Source organism: Fibroporia radiculosa (assembly GCF_000313525.1).
Source record: "Fibroporia radiculosa TFFH 294 genomic supercontigs, scaffold2356, whole genome shotgun sequence".
NCBI lineage: Eukaryota > Fungi > Basidiomycota > Agaricomycetes > Polyporales > Fibroporiaceae > Fibroporia > Fibroporia radiculosa.
In genome coordinates, this window is record NW_012133347.1 from 11,445 (window position 1) to 35,147 (window position 23,703).

General features: G+C 51.7%; 10 protein-coding genes across 10 annotated transcripts; 5 read left to right on the plus strand and 5 right to left on the minus strand.

Moving 5' to 3' along the window:
* Window positions 1-985: 985 nt before the first annotated feature.
* On the plus strand, window positions 986-2,614 carry FIBRA_03862 (uncharacterized protein; the record flags this gene model as incomplete). Its single annotated transcript, XM_012325688.1, has 7 exons — window positions 986-1,558; window positions 1,616-1,691; window positions 1,758-1,771; window positions 1,826-1,893; window positions 1,950-2,070; window positions 2,156-2,395; window positions 2,465-2,614. The coding sequence occupies 7 exons, from the start codon at window positions 986-988 to the stop codon at window positions 2,612-2,614; spliced, it is 1,242 nt and encodes a 413-aa protein (XP_012181078.1).
* A 1,469-nt stretch (window positions 2,615-4,083) lies between these two features.
* Window positions 4,084-4,960, minus strand: FIBRA_03863 (uncharacterized protein; the record flags this gene model as incomplete). The annotated part of the gene is made up of 5 exons (XM_012325689.1): window positions 4,084-4,113; window positions 4,176-4,190; window positions 4,245-4,586; window positions 4,664-4,746; window positions 4,816-4,960. 5 exons carry the CDS (start codon window positions 4,958-4,960, stop codon window positions 4,084-4,086), a joined length of 615 nt encoding a protein of 204 aa, XP_012181079.1.
* A 147-nt stretch (window positions 4,961-5,107) lies between these two features.
* Window positions 5,108-6,585, plus strand: FIBRA_03864 (uncharacterized protein; the record flags this gene model as incomplete). Its single annotated transcript, XM_012325690.1, has 6 exons — window positions 5,108-5,260; window positions 5,318-5,750; window positions 5,804-5,886; window positions 5,948-6,126; window positions 6,193-6,490; window positions 6,547-6,585. 6 exons carry the CDS (start codon window positions 5,108-5,110, stop codon window positions 6,583-6,585), a joined length of 1,185 nt encoding a protein of 394 aa, XP_012181080.1.
* Window positions 6,586-9,002: 2,417 nt separating this feature from the next.
* FIBRA_03865 (uncharacterized protein) lies at window positions 9,003-10,475 on the minus strand (the record flags this gene model as incomplete). The annotated part of the gene is made up of 2 exons (XM_012325691.1): window positions 9,003-9,350; window positions 9,411-10,475. The coding sequence occupies 2 exons, from the start codon at window positions 10,473-10,475 to the stop codon at window positions 9,003-9,005; spliced, it is 1,413 nt and encodes a 470-aa protein (XP_012181081.1).
* A 740-nt stretch (window positions 10,476-11,215) lies between these two features.
* Window positions 11,216-13,767, minus strand: FIBRA_03866 (uncharacterized protein; the record flags this gene model as incomplete). The annotated part of the gene is made up of 15 exons (XM_012325692.1): window positions 11,216-11,494; window positions 11,559-11,849; window positions 11,918-11,939; window positions 12,001-12,065; window positions 12,209-12,291; window positions 12,347-12,454; window positions 12,519-12,581; window positions 12,638-12,729; window positions 12,779-12,880; window positions 13,004-13,059; window positions 13,113-13,180; window positions 13,230-13,377; window positions 13,437-13,491; window positions 13,546-13,677; window positions 13,739-13,767. The coding sequence occupies 15 exons, from the start codon at window positions 13,765-13,767 to the stop codon at window positions 11,216-11,218; spliced, it is 1,593 nt and encodes a 530-aa protein (XP_012181082.1).
* Window positions 13,768-14,835: 1,068 nt separating this feature from the next.
* FIBRA_03867 (uncharacterized protein) lies at window positions 14,836-15,762 on the plus strand (the record flags this gene model as incomplete). Its single annotated transcript, XM_012325693.1, has 3 exons — window positions 14,836-14,922; window positions 14,977-15,152; window positions 15,210-15,762. 3 exons carry the CDS (start codon window positions 14,836-14,838, stop codon window positions 15,760-15,762), a joined length of 816 nt encoding a protein of 271 aa, XP_012181083.1.
* Window positions 15,763-17,162: 1,400 nt separating this feature from the next.
* Window positions 17,163-18,950, minus strand: FIBRA_03868 (uncharacterized protein; the record flags this gene model as incomplete). Its single annotated transcript, XM_012325694.1, has 7 exons — window positions 17,163-17,204; window positions 17,260-17,518; window positions 17,600-17,861; window positions 17,913-18,077; window positions 18,133-18,426; window positions 18,488-18,638; window positions 18,702-18,950. The coding sequence occupies 7 exons, from the start codon at window positions 18,948-18,950 to the stop codon at window positions 17,163-17,165; spliced, it is 1,422 nt and encodes a 473-aa protein (XP_012181084.1).
* Window positions 18,951-19,278: 328 nt separating this feature from the next.
* Window positions 19,279-19,570, plus strand: FIBRA_03869 (uncharacterized protein; the record flags this gene model as incomplete). The annotated part of the gene is made up of 3 exons (XM_012325695.1): window positions 19,279-19,376; window positions 19,428-19,450; window positions 19,515-19,570. 3 exons carry the CDS (start codon window positions 19,279-19,281, stop codon window positions 19,568-19,570), a joined length of 177 nt encoding a protein of 58 aa, XP_012181085.1.
* A 224-nt stretch (window positions 19,571-19,794) lies between these two features.
* On the minus strand, window positions 19,795-21,319 carry FIBRA_03870 (uncharacterized protein; the record flags this gene model as incomplete). The annotated part of the gene is made up of 5 exons (XM_012325696.1): window positions 19,795-20,339; window positions 20,396-20,605; window positions 20,660-20,689; window positions 20,743-20,803; window positions 20,852-21,319. 5 exons carry the CDS (start codon window positions 21,317-21,319, stop codon window positions 19,795-19,797), a joined length of 1,314 nt encoding a protein of 437 aa, XP_012181086.1.
* A 317-nt stretch (window positions 21,320-21,636) lies between these two features.
* Window positions 21,637-23,199, plus strand: FIBRA_03871 (uncharacterized protein; the record flags this gene model as incomplete). Its single annotated transcript, XM_012325697.1, has 6 exons — window positions 21,637-22,451; window positions 22,508-22,663; window positions 22,721-22,754; window positions 22,812-22,843; window positions 22,893-23,086; window positions 23,144-23,199. 6 exons carry the CDS (start codon window positions 21,637-21,639, stop codon window positions 23,197-23,199), a joined length of 1,287 nt encoding a protein of 428 aa, XP_012181087.1.
* Window positions 23,200-23,703: the final 504 nt, after the last annotated feature.

Genomic DNA, 23,703 nt, shown 5'->3' on the forward strand with positions numbered 1-23,703 from the left:
CGCGCGAGGATTTTTCCGAGCATGGAGCCCTTCTCGCGGATTTTTTTGGTGAGTGCACGGGTATCGACGCCGTATATAGCAGGCACCCCGCTCTCTTTGAGCCATGTCCCGAGAGAGGAACCTGCGAGGAAATGGCTGAAGGCCTCAGAGTAAGACCCAACGACGACGGCGGCTACGTGTATACGCGAGGACTCAAAGTCAGCTGGGAGGTCCTCGAACGATGAGTCGTGACGAGAAGGGACGCCGTAGTTTCCAATGAGAGGATATGTCAAGATCAAAATTTGGCCTTCGTACGAGGGGTCTGTCAGAGATTCGGTATACCCGACCATACCTGGAGCATCGTTAGGCAAAGAAGATACTTGCTAGACGTTCGGAAACCCACCGGTCTGAAACACGCATTCGCCTGCGATGCTTTTGCCCTCTGCGCCAAAGCTGATTCCGCAAAAGGCTGAGCCATCAGCTAGCTCCAAGACAGCCTCAGAGACAGGTTGATTGTCGTGCGAGGACATGATGGATGGCGCAGGTAGGCCATTGGGATAATTACTAGCAGACCGAGCGAGGGTGGGCCGGACGATGTCCGTTTTGGTAGGTGGATTGGAAAGAGCCATTTTGTACTTGATTTGGATAAGGAAAGGGCTCTTCCTCTTCGCTCGGCCTACAACAAGATCGAGTGAAGAGGAAGAGGAGAAAAGAAAAGAAAAAATCGAGAGTGCTCATTCGTAGTGCATGCGTCACGTGTTAGTAATCTGTTTCAGATCTTCCCATGATTGATTATCGTGATAAGTGCTTTTGCTAATGTCTTGTTAATATCCTTACATGAGTTGGAAAGAGTAAGTAGCCTACACTGTAGCAAAGCTTAACAACAACCAGATGGGTTTGGAAAACCAATCCATCTCGGCGAATTTCAACACGGTCCCACGGAGATTAACCCCGACGATAAGTCTCCCAGCCATTGTCTAGGGTTAGGGTCACACCTGCCCTCACGATGACTACGACGACTGCCTTTCCACGTATGCTATCTCTAAAACGAAACCCTCACCCTGCAGCAGCCGTCCGCGTTCGATTTACATCCTCCAATATTTCTTTCTCTTTCCTTCGCACGGCTCAGTTCTCCACTTCGATCCCTCGCGCTACCCACCGCGCCATCGTCTTTACGCAATCTGGCGCACCCTCGTCCGTCGTCTATGCCCTTTCCTACCCCTCACTCCCGCCTCCACCTGCCGGGCATATCAACGTCCGCATACGAGCTGCACCCATAAACCCATCCGACATCAATGTCATTGAAGGTGTGTACCCGTCCAAGCCCGTCCCCACACGCACCCTTGGCCACGGAGATTCGATACTCAGTCTCCCGGAACCTGTATTTGTTCCGGGAAATGAGGGTCTCGCAGAAGTGACAAAGGTAGGAGAGTGTGTGGAAGGCTTGAACGAAGGTGACTGGGTCGTCATGGCCAAGCCTCAAGCCGGGACATGGTCTTCTGCGAGGCTTCTCAAGGCGGAGGAAGTCGTTCGGATTGACAAGAGGGCCATAAGTGAGCCTAGCGCTTCCATGCTCACGGTGGGTTCTGCTTTGTCTCGTCACGACGTACATAGGCGGCTGAAATTTCATGTGCAGGTTAATCCACCGACTGCTTACTGTTTGCTGCGCGATTTCATTGACCTTCAAGAAGGTGACTGGGTAGTCCAGAATGGTGCGTTTGCTTCTCCACTATCCGACTGGATACGTTTACGCGTTCAATTTTGATTCCCCACCTTAGGCGCGAATAGTGCTGTCAGTCATTGATCAATGGCAGCAACAGCCTGAGCTCACATACGCTTTGCGCAGGTTGGCCAGGCAGTGATCCAGATTGCGGCTCGCGAGAAGCTCAAGACAATCAATTTTGTTCGTAACAGGTGTGTATGGTCTTCGTGTTACAACCATGACTGACGTCGACTCGTGACACATCTAGACCGACACTTGACGTACTGAGAGAACAGCTTATCGCGCTCGGGGCCTCACACGTCTTCACATATGATGATCTCCAGGACCGCGCGTTTATTAAAATGGTGAAGGAGCTCACAGGGTCCAAGGTGTGTTATTCGTGGCCTAACCAACCAGCCATGGATTCCGTTTTGGACTGCCGATCATTGATAGTTGCTTCCGCAACGAATATAGCCGCCGCGCCTCCTCCTAAATTGTGTATCTGGCCCATCAACTGCTCAAATGACGCGACTACTGGGCATGGATGCCCGCCTAGTATCGTACGGTGCCATGTCGAAGCAGCCGCTGAGTGTACCGACAGGACAGATGATCTTCCGAGGGCTCCGTGCTGAGGGTTTTTGGATGAGCCGCTGGTTCGCGACGCACCCACGCGAAGAACGCGAGCGAGTGCTCGCGGAAATTATCGAGATGCAGGTGCGTCGCGCTGTTGCATGAGATTGATCCTTCGCTTGGTGCTCATAGAAAACGATCATGTGTGCGTAGCTTCAAGAGCCAGACCATAAGATTGTGACCATAGAGGGACGGCTAAGTGATGAGGAGGCGGGAGACAAAGTAAGGAGCATCTTGAGAGAGATTACCGATGGAATACTTGGGAAGAAGGTAATTCTCCAAGTTGAGGACCCCCTAAGATGAAGCTCGAAAGTGCACTTGTAATCATGTGAACACCAATGGAAGCTGAAGTGTCTATACACGAGTGTGAAGGCAATTACAGATCTTATGTTGAGCCTTGGACTATCAGCTGTAATTCTGCTGTCTAAATATTTCAAAGTTCAAATGTCAGAATTTGTGCTATTTTAGATGTGGGATTAAGTACTTGTCTATGATCCCAGAAAATAAGCTTGATTACATATACTAAATAGCAGAAGAATCATGAATGAGTACTCACCAGAATAGCAAAGCATGCAAGATATCAGACAATTGCACAAAGATCAAAAAAGCAGATGACACTGATTCACAAAGCTGCTACAATGATAACAGTATTTTGATTGACTGATGTATTGTTCATTAAAAGATACAGTAGCAGTACACCTCCACCCAGCCTCAATTCCAAATATACAATCACTCATACTCAAATACCATAGATGTGCCCAAGATTAAAACCTGCACCTATCAAGTGTTGCTGCAATGTCTCAATTAAGATGCACCCAACAGGTAAAAATGGTTTGGTCAATCCAACAGGGGGATTAAGGAGCCATTACTTGTACAAATCAACTGTAAACCTGCTAAGTCACAAACCACTTCAGTAAACTAATGATCAACAGGATACATTCTTATGTTCCTAGTGGTGTCAAGAGACTAGGAATTATATCTAACATAACACAAGCCCAGAGGAAGCCACAGTCTGCATTGGGTCCTTCAACATCAGCTCGGATGTAGTCCACAGCATGTGTGACTTCACTATAGCCATGAACTTGTCACACAAAATGCATCTCGTCGGAAGCTACATTTGGGAGGATTACACCAAGCACACTGGAAAGAGAGCGTTGCGCGCATAAACGACCTTAATGACCTTCTTGGCACTCCGCAATTGCTCTTCTTCTGCATGCGGCCCACCGAGTCCTCCGACAGAATGGAAGCTGTTCCCTAATCTCCGAAGGGCGGAGCAACGGCTCACCGGTGCAGAAGCTCGACGACTTACTGATTCCCAGAAGTGAGGGGCGGTTCAACCGAGCCCAGGATTACGGCGGCCATAACTCAATCAACAGTCTAAGCAGTCCTGATATGTGGACATCTTTCGACCCCCGATAGACCGGTAGTCGAACCTAAAGTGAATAGATCATTCAATCAAGCGGAAGCCGATACTTATGTGGCCCGAGGATCTAAACCTTCGTCTCAACCCGTTGGCGTTCCGCAAGTCAGCTGCGGTCGCTGTCGGCTCTCCATCCCTGCAGGCTTGACAACTGGTGATGTACTTGTCCAGTGCGACCTATCAAAAATGAATAACTTTGACTGGCAGCGGTTATAGATACCCCGAGTGACATTAGCGCATACCTCCAGTCAAGTTAGGACAACGCGACAGGCACACACGGGATCGAAGTCCCTTTCAACCGCAATCCACGACACTGATGGAAACCATATATACCGCCAAAACAATATACAAGCTAATGCATTTTCCTGTCCTCGAAGAACCGCTGCAGATTTAGATAAGCAGATCAGAATCTCATTTGAACATGCGCAAGGCGGATCAACCCACTCTCAGATGCCTCAACTGCCACGCACACGTCAACACAAGCACCACGATCTGCGCCAGACTGTACCACACCGCCCGTGTATTCGTCGCCTCGCTCAGGTCACGGAAGTTCGCCTCGCGCTCTCGTTGGTATTGCTGCTCGCGTCGGACATCTTCCAGCTTCTGGTTCAGATCGCGCAGCTTCGCAGAAAGCTCCGAGACGTGCGTGCGGTCATGCTCGACGTCTGGCTTCGTTGCGCCTATGACAATGTCAAGGTATAACCGGATATGGGAGCTCCCAAACCATGATGAGCCTCCGGATGGGTAGGACGCGGAGAGGCAGATCGCATGGTCGCCCGGATCGTGCGAAGTGAAGGTGAAGCGGCCGTCGGGTGGACCGCGTGTCTTCACGACATTGTGGCTCGACTCGAGCTCCTGGTTGGGGTAAATGCACAGGGAGAGAGAACAAGTCAGAAATAGCGCGCAAGGTCTATGTGACAATGAGAACTCACGTCGACCTCGACGAGGATGCCCAAGTCCGGATTTTCGACATATGTCTGTGTCTTCTCAGACCACTCGAGGGCTCTGTAGTGGCCTGGAACACACAAAATTATGCGTTTCAGTTCTACCCGACACGAATAAGCATGATACAGATGGTGCACACCTTCCACAACCGTGTCGGTCGGGAGTTCCTCCACGAAACATCGCTTCTCATTAGTGTCGAGATAGAAATGGAGAGCATTCGTCGATGCGACGAGACAGAGCAGAAAACAAGCAGACAGCAGTCGAGAGCGGGCGGTGGGAGCCATGTAAGGAGCGTATGCGTGTTGTCGTCGTTGCTGGTCGTGACGAGGAAGAGGCAGTAGCCGTGAGAACCCTGGATCTCGTTCTCAGATTTCCCAAGAGGACAAGCGCCTCCGCTCGCAAGGGCCTTTTGCCTTCACTTCCTGGTCGCAATGCCTTCCAGTCGTTTCGAGCCGTCGTCAATCAAGAACAAAGTAAAGCGAGAGGAGATTTCGCGGAAGCAAAAGAAACAAAAGAGACAAAACAAGCTTGAGCGCCGACTTGCGCAGGCGAAGGCGGAAGCCAACGACCCTCTTGCGAAGAAGGTACGCCGGGCACGTCGTGCTGGTGTCTGCAATTTGAACGACGCTCAAATCATTTAGAAACGACGCGAACAAAATGTACCCCGTACACTGGACAACACTCGACAGTTCGATCCCTCGATCCTCACCGCGAACCCCGCTGCGCAACCCGAAGCATCCACCTCTTCTACGCCAGCCGAACATGGGCATGCACATTCCCCAGATCACCAGCCGCAGGACGAATCTGCTGCGGATATAGCTAATGATCCCTTTTCATCGTATTTTTCCGGCACCGGTGACCCCAGTGTCCCGCCAAAAGTGTTGATCACGACGTCTCCAAAGGCGACGCGGACGACGTACAATTTCTGCGATGAGCTAGTGAATGTCTTCCCTGGCGCGGAGTTCATTCGAAGGAAGAAGGGAAAAGGCTTCGAGATGGGTCGGATCGCAGGCTGGGCCGCGGGACGAGATTACAGCCATTTAATGGTCGTGAATGAGGATATGAAGAAGCTAAGTGAGTCCTGGATGACTGCCTGCATTTTTGCAACTGCTAATGGTCGCATATAGACGCGATCACGATCGTGTACCTCCCGGAGGGTCCAACCGCCTACTTCAAACTAACGTCCGTTGAATTTTCAAAACAGATACATGTAAGCACTGTCTATCTATCCAACACTGTATCCTGGCTAAAACACGAACGTGAGTCATTAGGGTCATGCACGACCCACAGAACACTTTCCAGAACTTGTTCTAAACGGTTTCGTTACCCGCCTCGGGCATACCGTCGGACGTCTCTTCCAGACACTCTTCCCGCCTATGCCCGAATTTCAAGGTCGCCAGGTCGTCACATTGCACAACCAGCGTGACTTTTTGTTCTTCAGGAGACATCGGTAAGGACTCTTCTAGTGTTCCTCCTGTCTTTACCTCTCTGATCGTCCCCAACTTGGCTTGTAAAGATATGCTTTCCGTTCCACGGAAAAGGTGTCTTTACAAGAGATCGGACCTCGGTTCACCTTGAAGCTACGATCATTGAGAAAAGGTCTACCGGCTGTGAAAAACCTGGGTGAACCCTCTAAACCGTTAGAGTTTGATACCTTCGAGGATGGTGATGGTGAGGATGTCAAGATGGGCGAGGAAGGCCAGGAAAAACAGGAGCCAGATCAAGATGACGAGGAAGAAGGGGTGGAAAAGGAGGCTCAGGTACCCAAGAAGGTGCTGCCTCCGACGGAGGACGAATATCAATGGGTCTGGAAGGTACGTTGCGTGCGCCATGTGGCAAGACATTGTCTGTTGACTTTACTGCGCATTAGCCGGAACTGGAGACAACGAGAAGTACCTTCTTCTTGTAACATTATTATTCCCGCTCCAATGTCATGCTCTCGAGCCCTCATGAGACGCGATTCAAAATGAGACATACTGTGCAGCTAGCATTAAGACTAGCTCGTCACAAGACACTGTGCCATTCGTTCTTACCCCTCAGCTATGGCCACGGGACCACCACCCATCATTCAAGTATATTGTCTATCCAGACACACCGTCCATATCATAGGGCAGCAAGGAGGTAAGCTCCACGCAAGTGTGTACTAATCGGTCAAATCAAACCGGGGTATCATGATCGGAGGAAGGCGGCTGCTGACTATATTTCTTTCGACCATCAAGCTGGCTCCCTGAACCTTCATATCCTCCAATCATCCTCATTTCTACAAACATCTGACGATAGAACACGTACTAGTCGGCCTGACGAGATCGGAAGACCAGCTCGAGGAGATCTTGTCAAAGTTGCTTAGAACAGTGAGACTAGGTAACTTATGAGCCGGAACGCGTTGGATAATTTTCGACTGATCCACTGACATCGACGATTGCACAACCTCCCGCTTGCGTCGGGTTTGGCAAAGGTATCCAAAATCTTAGGTAGAGTACCCTATTCGCTTAGCGTCGACCAGATGACGACGAAAGATGTGCTGCATTTCGGCCGGTTCGATTCCCCGACAGTCATGGAGGTACCAGTCCGGTGTATCAGGGATAATGTCTCAGCATTAAGCCTAGTCGTTTCTCCGCGACGTCACCGAGGTGGCAATTGCCGCAGCCTCTTATTGTATAGTGAATCTGTAGAACATGCTGCGGTTTTCTGCAGATGAAGACTCGAAATAAAATGGGGTCGGAACGAGGAGCGATGTGCGTATGAATCCATATAAAATAAAAATTCACATCTACCTGCCCTGACTCCTGCATGCCGCTGGACAATTACATATGCAAGCTTTTGCAATTGGATCCTTGAGTAGGCATCGATGGATGTGTATATCCTGTAATGATAATCACAGAAAGGGTAGGAATTCTTGATGAAATATATGCACACGTACCTGTTACGTGCGCGGTGCTGCAGCTAGTATATTCCTCAGAGAAGACACAGAGGGAGAGAAGGGTAGATGCGGCACAATATGTTGACGAGGCAGTTTAGATGCTCCATTAGCAATCAGATGGATAGAACCGTTGACAGATCCCTTGTTGTAAAGTACCATGCGGCATGTCGTAACGAAACCTACTACTGATTGAGATACTTCGAAGTCCATGTTCTCCGCGTTTCCGCTTCCGTCAAGAGCCTTTGGGGTATCAGAACACATTGAAATGCAAACTGGGCCGACTCCATGTCGGCGAGTATGTCTCGTTCTAAGCGCGACCTCAAAAAATACTTGGGCAGACTAGAGGCAAAGTGAGATAGATTCTGGGGAAATTGGACGACGATGTCAGATGTAGGACCCCACGGTAAGCAATTCAGTGAATAAGATATTTCTTCGCGCGGGCTCTGTCAAGGTGAGGCGGTAACAATGTTAAGCGCTCGTACAGTGCCAGCAGCGCACGCCGGGAAAGTGAAGTAAACTGATCTGTCAGCTCATCATGATTATTGCAACATCCGAGTCCGAGCCTCCAAGCCAGCGACGGCTCGCAAAATTTAGCACAGCCAATGTCGGCTGCTAAGTATAAGTAGGGGCCAGACAAGTAAATTTTGGCAACGACCGCGATCTGGTTCTAATTGAAGACAGTTTTGCACGTTACAAACGCTATAGCGGCCGATCTGCTCCCGGCGGATGGTTGATTTAGCGTTTCTCAGAAAATGGGCTTGATACTTAGTAGGAGAAGATATCAAACGTGCATTGTGCAGAAACCTATATTCTCGCTCAGAATGGTCTCGATGCATGTCCTTGTGCTATTCCAGATGGATGCTCGCGCTCAGGGCCTTTGCTCATCAGCTTGCTTGGTCTAGCTTTATTTGCTTCGTGCGTCTAGATACAGGAGAAAATACCTCCGTTGGAGCCAGCATCGTCTTGGCACCATACTTACTTACGGCCGTATGTTCCCGTTGATAACATTTGCATCACACGAAGCGTTTCAAGCAGCCTCGCTTTCGTGACAACATGCTGCCGAGCAATCAAAAATGCCCAGTTTGTCCAAGTCTTCACTGGTGCAGAATATACGTGTATGATCGGAGTCAGCTGTTACAGTACAACCGGGCTATCACATCGGAGGCTTGGAGCTGTCCTAGGCTGAGTTCGAGTCGTCTATCGACCCGCTCGCGACGACTTCGGCGCATCCACAAGGTGTTCGTGTGTAATAGGGCGTGTACCGCCAGTTGCCTCCCGAGGCCCTTCAAGATTCATCTCCATCGGCGTCGGGCGGCTTAGGCTCCAAGAGGTCCGAGTGATGATGGTCCGGAGGATTCCTATCCTCCGGAAGTCTATATTGCATCTCCGGCCAGCAATTCGTGCGCTCATGCCTGTGCATCATAATGTGCGTGGAGGAAGTCATCTCGTAGCCCCTCCCCTCTATCCGCGCCCACAACCTCCAGTCTACGCGTCCCAGAAACACTCGTCACTTGCCACCAGGAGAGCGCTTGATGCCCTTCAAATGGGTTTTCGCCCTTAAACGCCACTGCAGTCGTGATATAGCGCAATGTCGGGATTGCTTCCATCGTCCGTTCCCGCAGCGTCCGCAGGGTCGACTCGTTCTCGGCAGCGGCGATACCTTGATCCATCCGCGACCCGATCCAGTGTGTGTATCGGACACAAAGAAAAACTGAGCTGATCCGTAATGATCCAATGATTCGGGGGACAACGTTCTAGTGTTTCGCGGGTTAGCAATGGCATCGAGACGAGGCCGACGACCGAGTGGCACGCACCATCCAGGTCTCAAGCTGTTTCGACTTCCCCTCGTCTAGACACACCTCGAGGTGACGCAGCCTAGGTGCTGCGCTTATGAAGGACCCCCAAAACGTCGCACCGACTTTGGTTTCCACAGGAAGGGACAAGACTAAAGGCGAGTTGCGGCGGATAATGTCGAGTGCGTCGTCGTAATGATAAGCCGTCAGGTCGAGCTGCAACCATCGCACCGGACAAGCGACTTTCCAATGCCGGAAATCGGGCACGTTTCCTTGGAGATGAGCCAGGCTCGGCCAGCTCCCGCCCTTGTAGTGGTCCGAGGACTCGTCGACCGATGAGCAGACGTCGGCGATACGGAGCGTCTGCAGGTTGGGCATCGACCGCACAAAGAGCGACATACGCGCGGTGCTGCCACGCACCGCAAGGGACCGCAATGATGGCATGTGCGGGATCTCGTGGATCTCCGCGTGTGGCTGGCTGCCATCTGACAGATCCAGGTACGATATTTCCAAGCTTTCCAGCCGATCCAAGGCAATGAGGCGGTGGAAAAACGAGGGTAGTTTTCGGTTGAATAGCGCCGTGAACGCAAGTTTTCGGGGGCGGCTTCGTAGCCGGGGCAGAAGAGCCGTCGAGAGATGCCCGCAGTTGTGCAGGCCTACGTCCACAAGGCCTGGAAGTGCACATACGGCAGCGGCAATGCGCGGTTCTTTCACAATAAGGTCCTCGAAGCACGCTATTGACAGGTGCCGCAGACGATGCGCCTGTTCGAGCAATGTGGCGAGCTCTTCGGTAGCGGAAAAGTCGGCGGCTCGCTGGAATTCTATGCGGTGGGTGACGCCGAAAGCGCCAGACTCGATGACCAACTCGCGGAGGTATGGAAGGCGGCGCTGTGGGTCGGAGAGAACGAAATGGCAGAAGGCGCTCACTTGCTGCTGGGAGCGACTGAGGGTGACTCTAGAGAGGGCTTGAGGAACGCCGAGGTGGTGGGCCTTGCGAGACACCATCGAGAGCCTCAGCGCCGACTGAGGGTCAGTTTGGTCCAAGATCTCGCACAGAACATCATGGTTGAGAGAGAGCAATGCCATAGCTGAGGAGTGGTGCAGGCGCAATAAGGTGGAGCTGTACTGAAACGTGAAGCCCGGGTATTTATGTGTGAACGGTTACCACTGATCGCACCCACAGCAAAATGCTGTTTTTCCGCGATGAGATCTGCCCTGATGCGGTATGAGGCTTCGGAGGACTGGAACAGCAATGGTCGCCACGTACTCAGGTGTCCTTCTATACTTCTCCTGCTGGCGTGAGTACGTGCGGGGAATAATAGTATCCGATCTGTGGCCCGTGAAGATGCTGAACTGCGCAAGTGGGCGATCCAGAAACACCCTTCACCTGTGCATCACACTGCCCTCCTTATATCATAGCAGGGTCGCATCGGAATGCTTGACATGGGCTAGAGATTCAACAGCTTGGCAGCGGGATGGTGAAATGAGGGCTGATACAATTCAGTGGTCGTTTCGGGGTGGTAAGGGAGAATATTCACATACGTGTAGCCGCAGCCGGAGATGCGTGAGTGCAAAGTTTGCGCGCCAATCGCCAAAAGGCCAATAAGTAGTTCAGAACTTGCGATAATTCCATCTGGTAATGGGTTCCGTGAGTCCGACTTGAGCGTTTCACATACCGACCGGCCTTCGACGAAGATGACCGTTCCCAGCTTGTTCCCAGGCGGGCCCACGATATGTGACAGCACATCATATCAGATAACGTCTCCGAGGGAAAATTACACAAGTTCTCATGATACTCTGCTCGGAAGAAATAGTTAATCAAACCTTCAGTCGGCCATATAAGGCTTCTCATCCTCGACACTGCTACTCATTCCGGCGGCCTCTACTGCCTCCATTTTACCGATATTCGCCACCGGGCCGCGGAACCAGTAGACTCCACCATACACGGGAAAATAGTAGTATGCCAAGCATAACAAAATCCATCCTCCTAATACCACTATCGTGTAGTTCATGTCGGGGGCGTTGGGACCTGGTGAGGGAGGGAATACCAGGATAACGATGGAGAAGATCATCCAGGCCACAGCCGTAAGCGCTATAGGGAGGCCCTGACAGCATAAAAACAGTGTGGGGTGAGAGTGCAGGTCAACCGAAAAAAGCAAGATGACTTACCCACGCACCCAGTGAAAACGGACCCGGCGACCATTCGGTTCCGCCCGCAAATCTGCTCAAAATAGGGATGATGTAGGCAATATATAGGCCAACAACGCCAAGACTGAATATTGCCGAGATGGCACTCGAGCCTGCAAACGCGAGGAGCCCGAGTAGGAACGCAATGAAAGCAGCAAACCAGGCGCAATTAATGGGCGTCTGCGTGCGAGGATTGATGCGATATAGCAGATTGGAAAATGGAAGGCCGCCGTCTCGTGCGAATGCGAACGTTTGACGAGAGCTAGCCAGCAGCTGGGTGATCATACCATCGGAATATGTCAAATGTTTGAAAGAGCACGTGTGTAAGTGGTCACACATACCGAACTTGTTCCCATGAAGAACCTGGTTGTTGCGATAATTCAGCGACGACTTGGGCACGGGTTCGATGACGATCTATACTCACTGAACCGCAACAACGATCGACCATACCGCAAGCGTTCCTCGCTGTCCGAAGCTATTGAATAAAATCTGGGATGGGCCGATACAACATCTGATCAGCTGCCTGCAACTCAAAGGAAGAACGGAATGGTTGACTCCGTTCCTCAGCATTTCTCCGGGGAAAATGCACCCGATCTTGTAGTACTACGAGAGGACAAGAAAACAACACTTACAACAGCCATGGGTTGATCAATAGAACTATTCATGATGCTCTCTATGTCAGTCCCCATGCGGAATGCAATCGCAACATTGATCGCTGCAGTTTGTAGTTAGTATGATGACTGTATGACCGACAGCTCTGTCGTCCGCACCCCACCCTAAGACACAGGCCACGCTAGTTGCCCCAATCAATGCCCATGGGACCGCCACGCTAGCATTGGAAGCTTCTTCGCTGATATGGAGCGAGGAGTCAAATCCGGCTGGAATAGAAATCCAGTCGTATTAGCCATATATACACACGTGACGGCTTTGAGATTACTATACAGATGGTCCACAAGGGTGCTAAAAAGCTTAATATAAAAGCAAAGCCGTCAGGCCAGCCGCTAACTTGAGTCGGCATCAATGATTCTCCTCGGGTCGGTAGATTTGATAGGTCCACTCACAATTCACAAAGCCTCCGAATGCGTAGCTTGCCGGGTTCCGATACTCTTCCGGAGTGGAAGCAGGTAGGGCAATGATGATTCCCAGACAAAGGCTGACCACTGGGTCAGTCATAGCTTGCACCAGAGTGACGTGTAACTCACAGGACATTCAGTACGACATACACCGTCTGGAGACGTGCTACGATAGGCGTTGCCAGAGAAGATATCGTCGCGTGCAAGATTAGAATCAGAGTATACACGCCGCTAGTGGTCGAAAGCTATGTCAGCGAAAGGTGTACATCCTCGAACCACAATTTCACCAGCAATCACACTGATCAGTGCAGGATTCACATCGAATGCATTTATGGCGGATACACAAGTACTCACAATGTTTGCGCAGTAGTCGGTGAGAACGTCTGATTGGATCCAATGCTGACAGCAGCCTGGATGAGGGATTAATCACTGACATTGTAACAATCCATATAACGCCACACACCATGAGCTGCACTGCACACCCCCAATCGACTGAAGCAACCCCAGCAATTAGGCCGATCGTGTTCGAATCTGTCGAATATTACAGCTCAATTCCACCGGTTGACGACTGACCACGTACATCCCACAATCCATGACAGAAGTCTTCTCCATCTAGGTGAACCAAACTTGAACGACCAGTAGTACAAACCTCCAGAAGTAGGTGCGGCCGATCCAAGCTCCGCAAGAGCAAGGGTGATCAAGAACAGGAAGAAGCTACAGACAGCCCACTGCAAGGAACCAGTGGTAAGTACAGGATTTCTCGTGGAGAGAATGCGACTACGCTGACCCCCCAAACCAAAGCCACAGGTCCTCCATTAGGCAACGCATACACGAGAACGGATCTATCATGTGTGATGTGTTTAATTCAATCGTGCTAGCCTGATCAAAGGACTCACGCGATTGAAGGGAACAATCCAAATATACTGAACACCAGTCCGAACACTTCAAGTGGGGAAAATGCACGCTTCAACTCTTGCTTGTATCCCAACCGCGCGAGTTCAACCGCATCAGCATCTTCCGTCCATTGCCTGGAAATAGAAAGTTGCTTGTGACAACATCTTTGTACAAATAGTTCCAGGCGCTACTCACGGCTCTATCTTTTCTTCAACGACGTTCATGAGGCCCTAGAGTTCTGGCTAGCGGATTATCTGAAGAGGTGAGGAGACGACCGGTGCAACGCAAGGGAGCATGTGCTTATCAAAAGCCGTGTCATCCCTGACCACTCAAACCCTCCGTGTACTCCAAAGGAGCTCGTTATCCGGGCGTTCGCTTATCGAGGGCGTCTACGTCAGATGCGACAAAGTTCTAGACGACCTGCAGGCCGAAGAAGGATTCTATCATGCTAATCAGTCATGAGATGAGAAGTTACTGTTCGTGTGAGTCAAACCGATAGACCGTGACAGGACGCACAGATGATAGCGATATGTATTTGCGTGATGGTCTGTCTTAGTCTCAAATGTTCGGTTAGGCAAGACGCTAACTCGAAGAAACCAGCTCACGGAACTAGCCTGAGACTTACCATTTCAACCTTCAATCCGTGAATCTCCAAACACATGCACATCAATGTCGGGCAGTGTAGTGACCACGCGAGCCGCCACAAATCAATGCCGCAATTACAATCTACACACGCCAAAGTATGTGGAAACGGCAGGAAGACATACCGATGATGCATATCTAGCAGGTTCAGAATGCAACTATTTTCGGGCACAACAATTTATAAAAGGACCATGAGCCAATCAACTCTGTAAGATGTTCGCAGCTTGCAAGATGATTCAAAGACACAATGATGCACATGCGCTTCCATCGTGACGATGTCATAGAGTCACAGAAAGGTGCGGCGAGGGGTGATGTGTGGTTCAAAGCGGGCATCTGGACGCATTGTCCACGCACGGCATGGTCACTTGAGCCGTTCTACAGGTTCCTGCGAGGGTATCAGTGAGCATTCAGCGTGCATTGATACTATGCGTGTACCTACACAGGGCCAAAGCTGCTACCACCTTGTCTGCGCGCAACCCTCGCGTCCTAGGCATGATGTGCTGCTGAAAGGTTCGTGTCATCGCGCGCAGGTAGAGCACCTGCAAGGCCTGACGGCGTGCAGATCTCATACCAACATATAATCCGTTCGATATGCTCTCCGCCTTCAGCTACTGCCGCATACCACACCCATCTCCGCTGCGCGGGCCGCCATGTTCAATCCGGAGCACAAGTATGTTTCTCTAATGCACAGCAAGAGCAATCTCTACGCCAGCTGGGAGCCCCTAAGACCTGTCAGGGTAAGCATAGCGATGGGGATTCGTGTACAGCATCGCTCATTGAGGATTTGACAGGTTGGAGACTATGGCCGCCTCCAAAGGGACAACTCGTTTTCTCCGGAAGGAAACATCTTTGACAAAGGACTAGCGGCTAGATTTGGCATCACAACGTCTGATGTTTGCGAGGACCAGGAACGGCGCATCGTAGCAATGGAAATAAATGAAGCAAAAGTAGGCGGCAATGCCGGCATGTAAGTCGCATTGCAATATTACAGCCTCTTCGATTGCTAACCTTGGCAAATGACCAGCGACGCCACTCCATTTGGCGGAGGAACAATAAAGACGAACTTCAAGGTCAAGAAGGGCTATGTCGCCATCCTGGTGATGTTGAGACCGCGCCATATCCAGATCACCAATCGCGGCCTGCTCAGAGACCTCATTTACTCGACAGCCTTCCCAGAGAAGTACGTGATCGTATCGGAGGCGTACGAATGTCGTTCGTATGCGCGGCTTCTTGCTCCGTCTCAGGAACATAACATCGAGGTCAATTTGGACGCAAAGACAAATCTGAACTCCTTCAGCGCGGGGATACACCTTGGGTGGAGTACCAACGTGAGCGGCGGGGATTTCAAGTACGCGCTTCACGAAGATGAAGATGCGCCACGAGTACAACCTCTGTTCCAGCTGGTCGGCAGGCAGCTACGAGGTTTGCGCAAATTGCGGAGACACCGACCGGTGGTAGAACTTATTCCACCACGTTGGAGATGTGTTGTTCTGGAGCCCAGGGATTCCGACAACACCGAGATTGACGATAGTGAAAGAGACACAGACAGCTATGACAGCGATAGCACATTATGGTAATTCGAGCTAGAGAACCGTGTTCGGTAGGAGCGAATGGTTGTTCATCACAGCTACGCGGCACTGGCTTTCCCGCACGCTAATTAAGACACGCATCGCGTGACGGTATGCAGTGGTGCAGCCCCGAGCTTGTAGATATGCGCACGTCCTGTATAAGTCTGGTAGTACGAAACGCCGAGGTAGTTGCTGAATATATGCCTTCAGCAGAGCAGATGAACAACCCTAAGTAAGTACCACTCACAGCTGTGATGCAGGTATAAGTTCCATCTCTGTCGCATCGCACGGTGAGCTAGAACAATCAGCGCTGCTGGCAGCTGCAGTAGTGACGATGGTGGCGCTGCCACTGGCGCGCTCGCCGTATTTGGCAGGTACCTAAGGTGAGCCATCCAGAACCGACATCGTGCAGAATCCCAGGCCATCCGGGTGCACACGACCCAGCCTCTTCTGAGATTCGAAAGCCTCCATCAGAGGCCTGTCCTACATACCGAACTTGTCTCTGACACACAACTGAGTTTAACACGCAGTTGAGTAATCCCGTAAACTTGAACCGCGCGTGAAGTTTCTGTCTCTCGACTTGCTCTCGACTGGTCATATTACTTGCTGCATATTCACCCAAGTTCTTTATAGGGCAATTTAGCCACCCATTGATTGCTTGTCGCGAAACAACACGTACTTAGAGGATGTATATCTCCTCTGCTGTACGCGACGTCTCGTACGTGCTCTCTGGATTCGAAAACTTCGCTGGTCGTCCGAAGCAATCAGTTAACTACAACTGTTCGTATGAACCTACGTTCAGAGTTCTTGCAAGTGCGTGCACCAGCGTCATATTCAGTCGAGACACGTCGGCAAGCTAGCATGTCCCAGATCGTGATGCGGTAGCGCGTGAATACCACACGCACGACGCGGACGGCGGCCGTCGTTGTCTCTACACCAACACCCATGAGTGTGAAATCAGCTGAACCTTTATTTACTTCGATGTACATTCTTTCGTGCTTCTACTTTCTCCAGCTTGTAACGAGCGATGAGCGGTAACGTAGGATACAGTCGCAAAACAGAGCCAAGTCAAGCCGACGAGAGACCAAAGACGCACGGGATATAGGTGGTAGAGTAGGGCTCGCCCAGCCAGGAGTGCAGGGAGACATTAGTATGCGCGCTAAATACATAAACCTGTCGCACTCTGGCGGCAGGGAAGGAGTAAATGACTGCGACGGGGTGGTGGCTCGGGAGAGTATAGATTACGATGAGAAAAATGTCCGTTTGCGATGCGGTAAAATCGGTGTCTCGAAACGTCAGTCTTGGCTCTGCCGGCGATTGACAAGGGTGTGCGATGTAGGGGGACGGAGGGAGGGGTGATGCGGGTGGTGTATATTCATAACGACATGACGGCGTGGTATGCATATGCTTCACGCAGCACTATACAAGAACAAATTGTTCGTTGCAGCAATCTAGATAGTGTTGCTTCAATATTGTAGCGCTCGTATAAATTGGACGATAACGTACCGCAATGGTGCTCTCTCTAGGATGCCAGCTCGCGTGCAGAATCTTCTTGTTGAAATCGACAGTATCCATGGCCAGAGCCATACTCTCCCTCAACCCACTAGGGCGCGCACCGTTCTTGGCTCCGATCTTGTTACCAGGCAAGGGGCCACCCATCTTCTTAGCCTTGAAAGCCGACTTGTCAGCTTGCAAAACTACGTCGTTCATAGTGTCTACGTCGTATATCCGGAAGTAATTGCCGTAAGAACCCGTTAGTACATGCCTAAAATATAAAGGCCGTGTCAGAACTATCACAGATCTGGACAAAGAATGCACGCTAGCACATAGATAAATCAATACATACGAGTCGTCTCCGCTCCACGTGCACTCGAATTTATCGAAGATGCAATCGTTTTCGTACAGATCGCACAAGTTTCCGCGTAAGTGATCATGAATCGAGATAGTCTTCAGTGGTTTGGACTCCATATTGACGTCCCAAATCTTGAGTGACAAATAATCGCGGGCAAGGATATATCGGCCATCATGGCTGAACTTGACATCTGAGATCGATGATATGATCTCCGAGAAGAATGAACGGTTTGTTGGGTCTTCTTCCTCCTCGAAGCCTATTCGATGTCAAAATCACGGTACTGGTACTGGGATACTAGGACACCTACTCTTAGCATGCCGGTCGCAGAGAGCCGAATCGCGCATGTCTGCAAGCTTGATGTTTGCCTTCGAACTCGAATACATGAAGACGTTACAGTGTGATGGATGGAATTCAGAGGCAGTAATGACCTCGGTCAACTCTTCCATGTTAACCGGCTTGATATCGACGATATCTGCAATTCAACGTCAGCAACGGACGTTGCCCATAAACTCGAGTCATCCACATACTGAAACTTCTGTCACTGATGTTGAGATTCCACAGATTTATCCGCAAGTCGTCTGCTGACAGATATGTTTCCTGATCCGAGTTGACAGATATGGAATGTATGTGGTACGCGTGCGCGTTCGAATACACCTTTCGCGGGACAGCCGCAATAATGTTGTCTTGCTGTGCCATGCGTGGTAATCTCAGGTTTTGCGGCAAGGTCGGTGGAGGAAGAGGTCGTTGCCCATCGAAATGATTGGATTCCGATACTACCCGCAAAGACTTTTCGAAGACCTTCCATAGTTTGATCGTTTTATCTGTAGGTGGTTTGTAAAAGATCAGCACATATGGGATGGGCTCCTGTGTTGAGAGGCCAACCATTTGAGGACAACAAGAAGTGCGCAGCGTTCTGCCGTTTGCACCACTTGATCTTGTTGATCTTCTCTTCGATCTCGAGGGACTTTAGATAGTCGAACTCGGGCTCATGGGATTGAAACTCGGTGTAGAACTTGTACTCGCAGCCTTTTTTCTGGAGTGAAATGACGAAACATGAGATCATCAAACCTGGAGCACGGGCCGGGATGGGACGCACCATCTCATTGCGCTCGAAGAGAACGACCCGGCCACCCTTGTCTCCAGTCGCGAGGTAGTTTCCTGTCGAGTCGAACTCGACGGTAGAGATGATATCCGCTGGAGGATCGGGCAGACGAGCGGATAAGCCGACTGCGGAGATGGATGGGGGCGAAAGCGACAGACCTTCTGTGATGTCCTCGACGTCTCCCTTGTCGCCAAAGCACTGGGCAAAGCGCCATCCACCTGAGCTCGACGCGTCCAGATCCATGGCGGTGTTGTGACGAGGGTGATGGGGAAGAGGGTGGGGGAGCGATGGGGGAGATCAAGAGATGGGGGGGGATGAGGGGGAGAGAGATCAGGAGAGCGACTCGTGGAGGGCGTGCAGGCAGGGGTGTGGCGCGTTGCGAGTGGTACGGTGCAGCGAGCAGTTGAAGCCGGTTCCCGCACCGTCACTCGATCGTCGACGCCTGGGGCACTCGAGGCCTTGTTGTCGCATGTTTGCCTCGTGTGGCCACCGCGCCCAATCTGCTCAGCCCTTCCGACTTTCTCCATCCAACGTCGTTGTCGTCCTCCTCCCCATCGTCCTCGTCCTCGCCATGCCCATCGCTCCCATCACCGGCAAGCTCAGGAAGCGGTTCTGGCTCGACCTCAGCGTTTCCCTCGGCATGGGCATCAGTGCTGGCTATGCTTTCTGGTGAGCTGTCACGCTCTTGTGCGCGTCATGCCTTGCTCATTCCTCCCACAGGTACGGTGTCCATCTCAAGCACGGTGAGCCTTGTGACACGTCCTGCACTCCCTCGGTCCCGTGGATTCTGACCGCTCTGTCATCTAGTGCAAAAGCAGGAGGAATATTACTTGAGGCTCGAGAGAGCCAAGCAGCAGCAATAGACGCAGCGCATGCCCTCTCGTAAATCACATCCAATCTCACTGCTTCCGCTTCGCGAATATGTTGTGATCATCTCTCCCGCGTGCGACCATCAGGGCAGTACTCTTGCGCGAGAAGTGACGAGGCATGACATAGGCTGGAAGACAGGAGTATATATAGCGAACGAATTAGATGCTGTCTTGCCCATCCTGCTAGCATTACAAGCTCTACAAGCCCCCAAAGTCCGTCATCTGATGAGTCCCATCTCCCTCAGCCTGTCGCAACTTTCCACAGGCTCCGCCTCTATCCGCTTCACCTTCTCCCAGTCTGTTCCGAGACCAAAAAGACCGACTTCCTGGTCCCGTATCCGCTCCTTTTTCTCGAGCCCGCGTTGGCACTGTCGGTAGAGGTCCTCTTTGAATACCTGCTCTACTGTCTTCTCAAATCTGCTGAGTTCGGGACCCGGTTTGTTCCCGTTGCGCGCTAGTTCTGCCGCAATGCGATGTCCTGAGAACTCGGCCCCGTTGACGTGATACTTGACATGGAGTCCGTCTGTTTGCCGTTCAACGTTGTAACGGTTTGAGGGTGTGAAGGAAAAACGTGGATCAGGTATCTGCGAGGGAGAAAAGAGAGTGGGAACAATGTTGAGGAAGGAAAAGGCGAATAGAATGATGAGGGGCAAAAACTGCATGAACATCGAACGTGGCTCAGCCGCCTGTTCTTGGCCTGTAGGTCTCGTTGTGCGCATTCGTGTTCTTTGGAAGCCGCCAGGTCCAAATGACGCGGTGAAGACTAAATATAGCTCACGCTCAGTGTCCTGGTCTTGTAGTGAATGAGATGCCACCCACCTGGTCCTCCGCCGAAGGATCCTCCGCCCATTCCTCCCCCAAAGAACATGTTGAATAGATCTTCCGGGCTGAGCTCCCCCTCAAACCCACCACCACCACCGAAGCCATTACTTGCGAATCCAGACGACGCGAAACCCGAGGATGGCGCGCCGCTGAAGCGTGACTCTGGATCTGAGCCATGACGATCATATGCAGCCCGCTTCTGGGGATCTAATGGATGAAAATAGGCTGTCGAACACAGCTAGAAGTGTTTTTGTGTCTTACCTGACAGAACTTGAAAAGCCTTGGAAACCACTGCACGGTAAATCATGAATCTTGGCGAGCTCACCGACATGTCCAAAACTCACTCTTAAAAGCCTCATCGGCTCCTGGAGCACCATTCTTGTCGGGGTGTAACGACAATGCCAGCTGACACGGCAATGAACCCAACAGTCAAATAAAAAGGCTTGAGCGTACCTTACGATAGGCCTTCTTGACCTCAGCTTCCTCGCACTCCTTCTTCACAGCCAAGATTTCGTAGTACTCCGTGACTTTACACGCACGCACTCGTTTGACCACCGCTGCTTGTTGAGGCGTGTATTCTCTCTTCTTCTGATCTGCACCCGAATTTGGAGCACCGGTCCCATTGGAGCTGGAGGTTGTTCCTGCGTGTCGCTGTCGCGCCCCCGACGCAGAGGGGTGTGCCTCCGTGGACGATGTGAATGGCCCAGTCGAGCTGGACCCGGCACTTGAGGATGCGGACGACGATTGCTCGCCTGAAGCTGCCTCCGCATCGATTAGTCCGAGTAGCTTTTCAGCCTCTGGTGTCGAGAAGAGAGCGAGTGACTTTTGGCAGAAACGGCGGGCGGCAGCGAGGTCGCCTGAGTCTCTGCGCCTCTGGGCGATTGAGAGGCACTTGATTGCCTCATCCTTATTGCTCTCCATGGGAAGCTAGGCGAATGTGGATGCCAGGTAACCAGCCCCGGACGTCTGTGCAACGTGGTCAGGCAGGGAGTAAGAGGGTGCGCAGAGAGACGATAGCGTACGTGGAGATTGGTGTCAGGCACGGAGCACCATCACAAGGCTGTATATCGTCGCCAATACTTCCAACAGGTTATTTAGCCTACAAGTACTGTTCTAAGCTATACCCCGAAATGCACGTAATATGCGCGGGGTCGATCGCCACGTTACGTAACTGTCTTTGCAGATAACATTAACTGCTGACGGAGCGGAATGGTCGATATCTCCTCCCGCTTGGGTTCATGCAATCGTCTCAGGACACAGTCCCCGACTCGGACGAGCTCGTACGATTCAGGGAAGCATGGAAAGCTGAAGTGCGCAAGAAGAAGACCGAGGACGCTACTGCCAGCCGCCTCACACCACTGACTGCAGAGCCGCAGGCTGACTCCGCTACGTCCTCTGGTCCTGCGACGGTCTCTAATGTCAGTGCTCCCAATCATGCCCAGTCTCCACGGACACACACGGTCCCGCTGCGTCCCGTCACGCGCCCTCCAGACCGAGCCGAGCTCGTCCAGAGGAACGAGACGTCCATTCCGTACGGGAAGGTGCTCGGTCGTGCGGTCGAGTTGTACAGGCGTGCAGTGCAGTGCGAGCAGCAGAGCAAGCTTGATGATGCCCTTCAACTTTACCGCGTCGCATTCCGCATGGACTCGAACGTCGATAGGGCATACCACAAGCTTGAGACCCAGCAGGACGTGTCCGGATCCGCTGCGACATCGGCGTCCTTCAGCCACCGCAAGAGTCCATCTGCGTCCGCAGGCCCCGTTGTGGATGAGATAGCTCAAGCTATCAAGGCGCTGGATGTTCACTCCCGTCTGGCGCCAGTCTCGCAGATTGGGAATGCCATCGTGACCGGGACCCTAGCAAGTATTATTGCGGGCTGGCCTCCCGACTTGACGTTTGCGCCAGAGGACGAGAAGGAAGGCGTACTTCTGCAGAAGTTGCCCGACGAACTGCTTGTCCACATCTTGCGAGGCCTAGATACCGCAACTCTGGAGCGTTTCGCCACGGTCAATCGCAAGGCTCGTGTGGTCACATTGGACACGGAACTATGGAAGTTCGTGGTTTCATTAGATTTCTGTCTCGTTCTCATGCTGTCCACTTTGTGTGTAGGAACTTCGTACGCGCCATATACAAGCCCCCACAGATACCCGACGATGAAGACATGGACGCTTTGCTGCATCATTATACGGCAGACTTTCGTCGACTCTATATCGAGCAGCCTCGAGTACGATTTGATGGTGTATATATTGCAGTGTGTCATTACATGTACGTACAATGTCTATCGAACCAAACTGCCTATCTCACCCATGAGGTTGCGATCAGCCGACCTGGCCTGAGTGAGACTGCTTGGATGAATGTGAGCCCCCGATTTTGCATAATTAGTCCTTGATTCGTTGGCTTAGTGGCCATGCAGGTTAGCCACCTTGTTACTTACCATCGGTACCTGTAAGTTGCAATGCGACTAACTCGGCGAAGACGATCTCATTGGATTTAGACGATTTTACCCCAACGGCCAAGTGTTATCACTTCTTGCCAATGAGGAGATGGCACCGCAGCAAGTTATACCCGTACTGAAACCGACGATGCGCATGAAGGCACGTTTAATTCGTCCTCTTAATCTTCTGAGCTGGCTCAAACAGCGAACATTAGGGTCTCTTCATCGGAACTTGGCATCTTTTGGGAACGACGGTGCATGTCATGTCCTTGCTTGACCCGTCCGGGTCGAGGATGAAGTATGCATTCCAGATGAACTTGGAGTTGCGCTCGCGTCCTCTGGGCAGGTGGAACCGCCTGGATTTTAGAGCCTACGATAGTGTAGACATCGAGAGCGGGGAGGCGACGCCGCTCGCTCTGAGGCACGAGCGTCCCTTCTGGTTCTCCAAAGTGAGATCATATGCTTAAAATATAGTTGTCGGAGGCATATGCTTCTGTTGTACTTTGTAGCACTGAAGTGTTGCCGTATGCTATCAAGCCGCTGTCTCCGAGACGGCGATGGGACTGGAGTGTGCCACGCTCGGCGTCTGTTCGACGGTGGGTAAGTTCACCTCGCGATCTTTCTATTGACCTCCCGCCTTGTCCTCTTTTGTTTCGCCTCAACTGCTCGCCGCTTGTTCCTCATCGTTGAGCCTGACCTGGTCGTCAAGCGACAGAGGATCCGTCGTGCTCCCCCTCGATAGTGTTGCTTATACCCATCGGCTCAGACAGCGACTCGAGACTCGGCGGATCCTCTGAGCCAGAGCACTCATACCTGCATTCACTCCATAATATCGGATTCATACCCTTGCCGTCTCTTCTGCTGTCGCTTT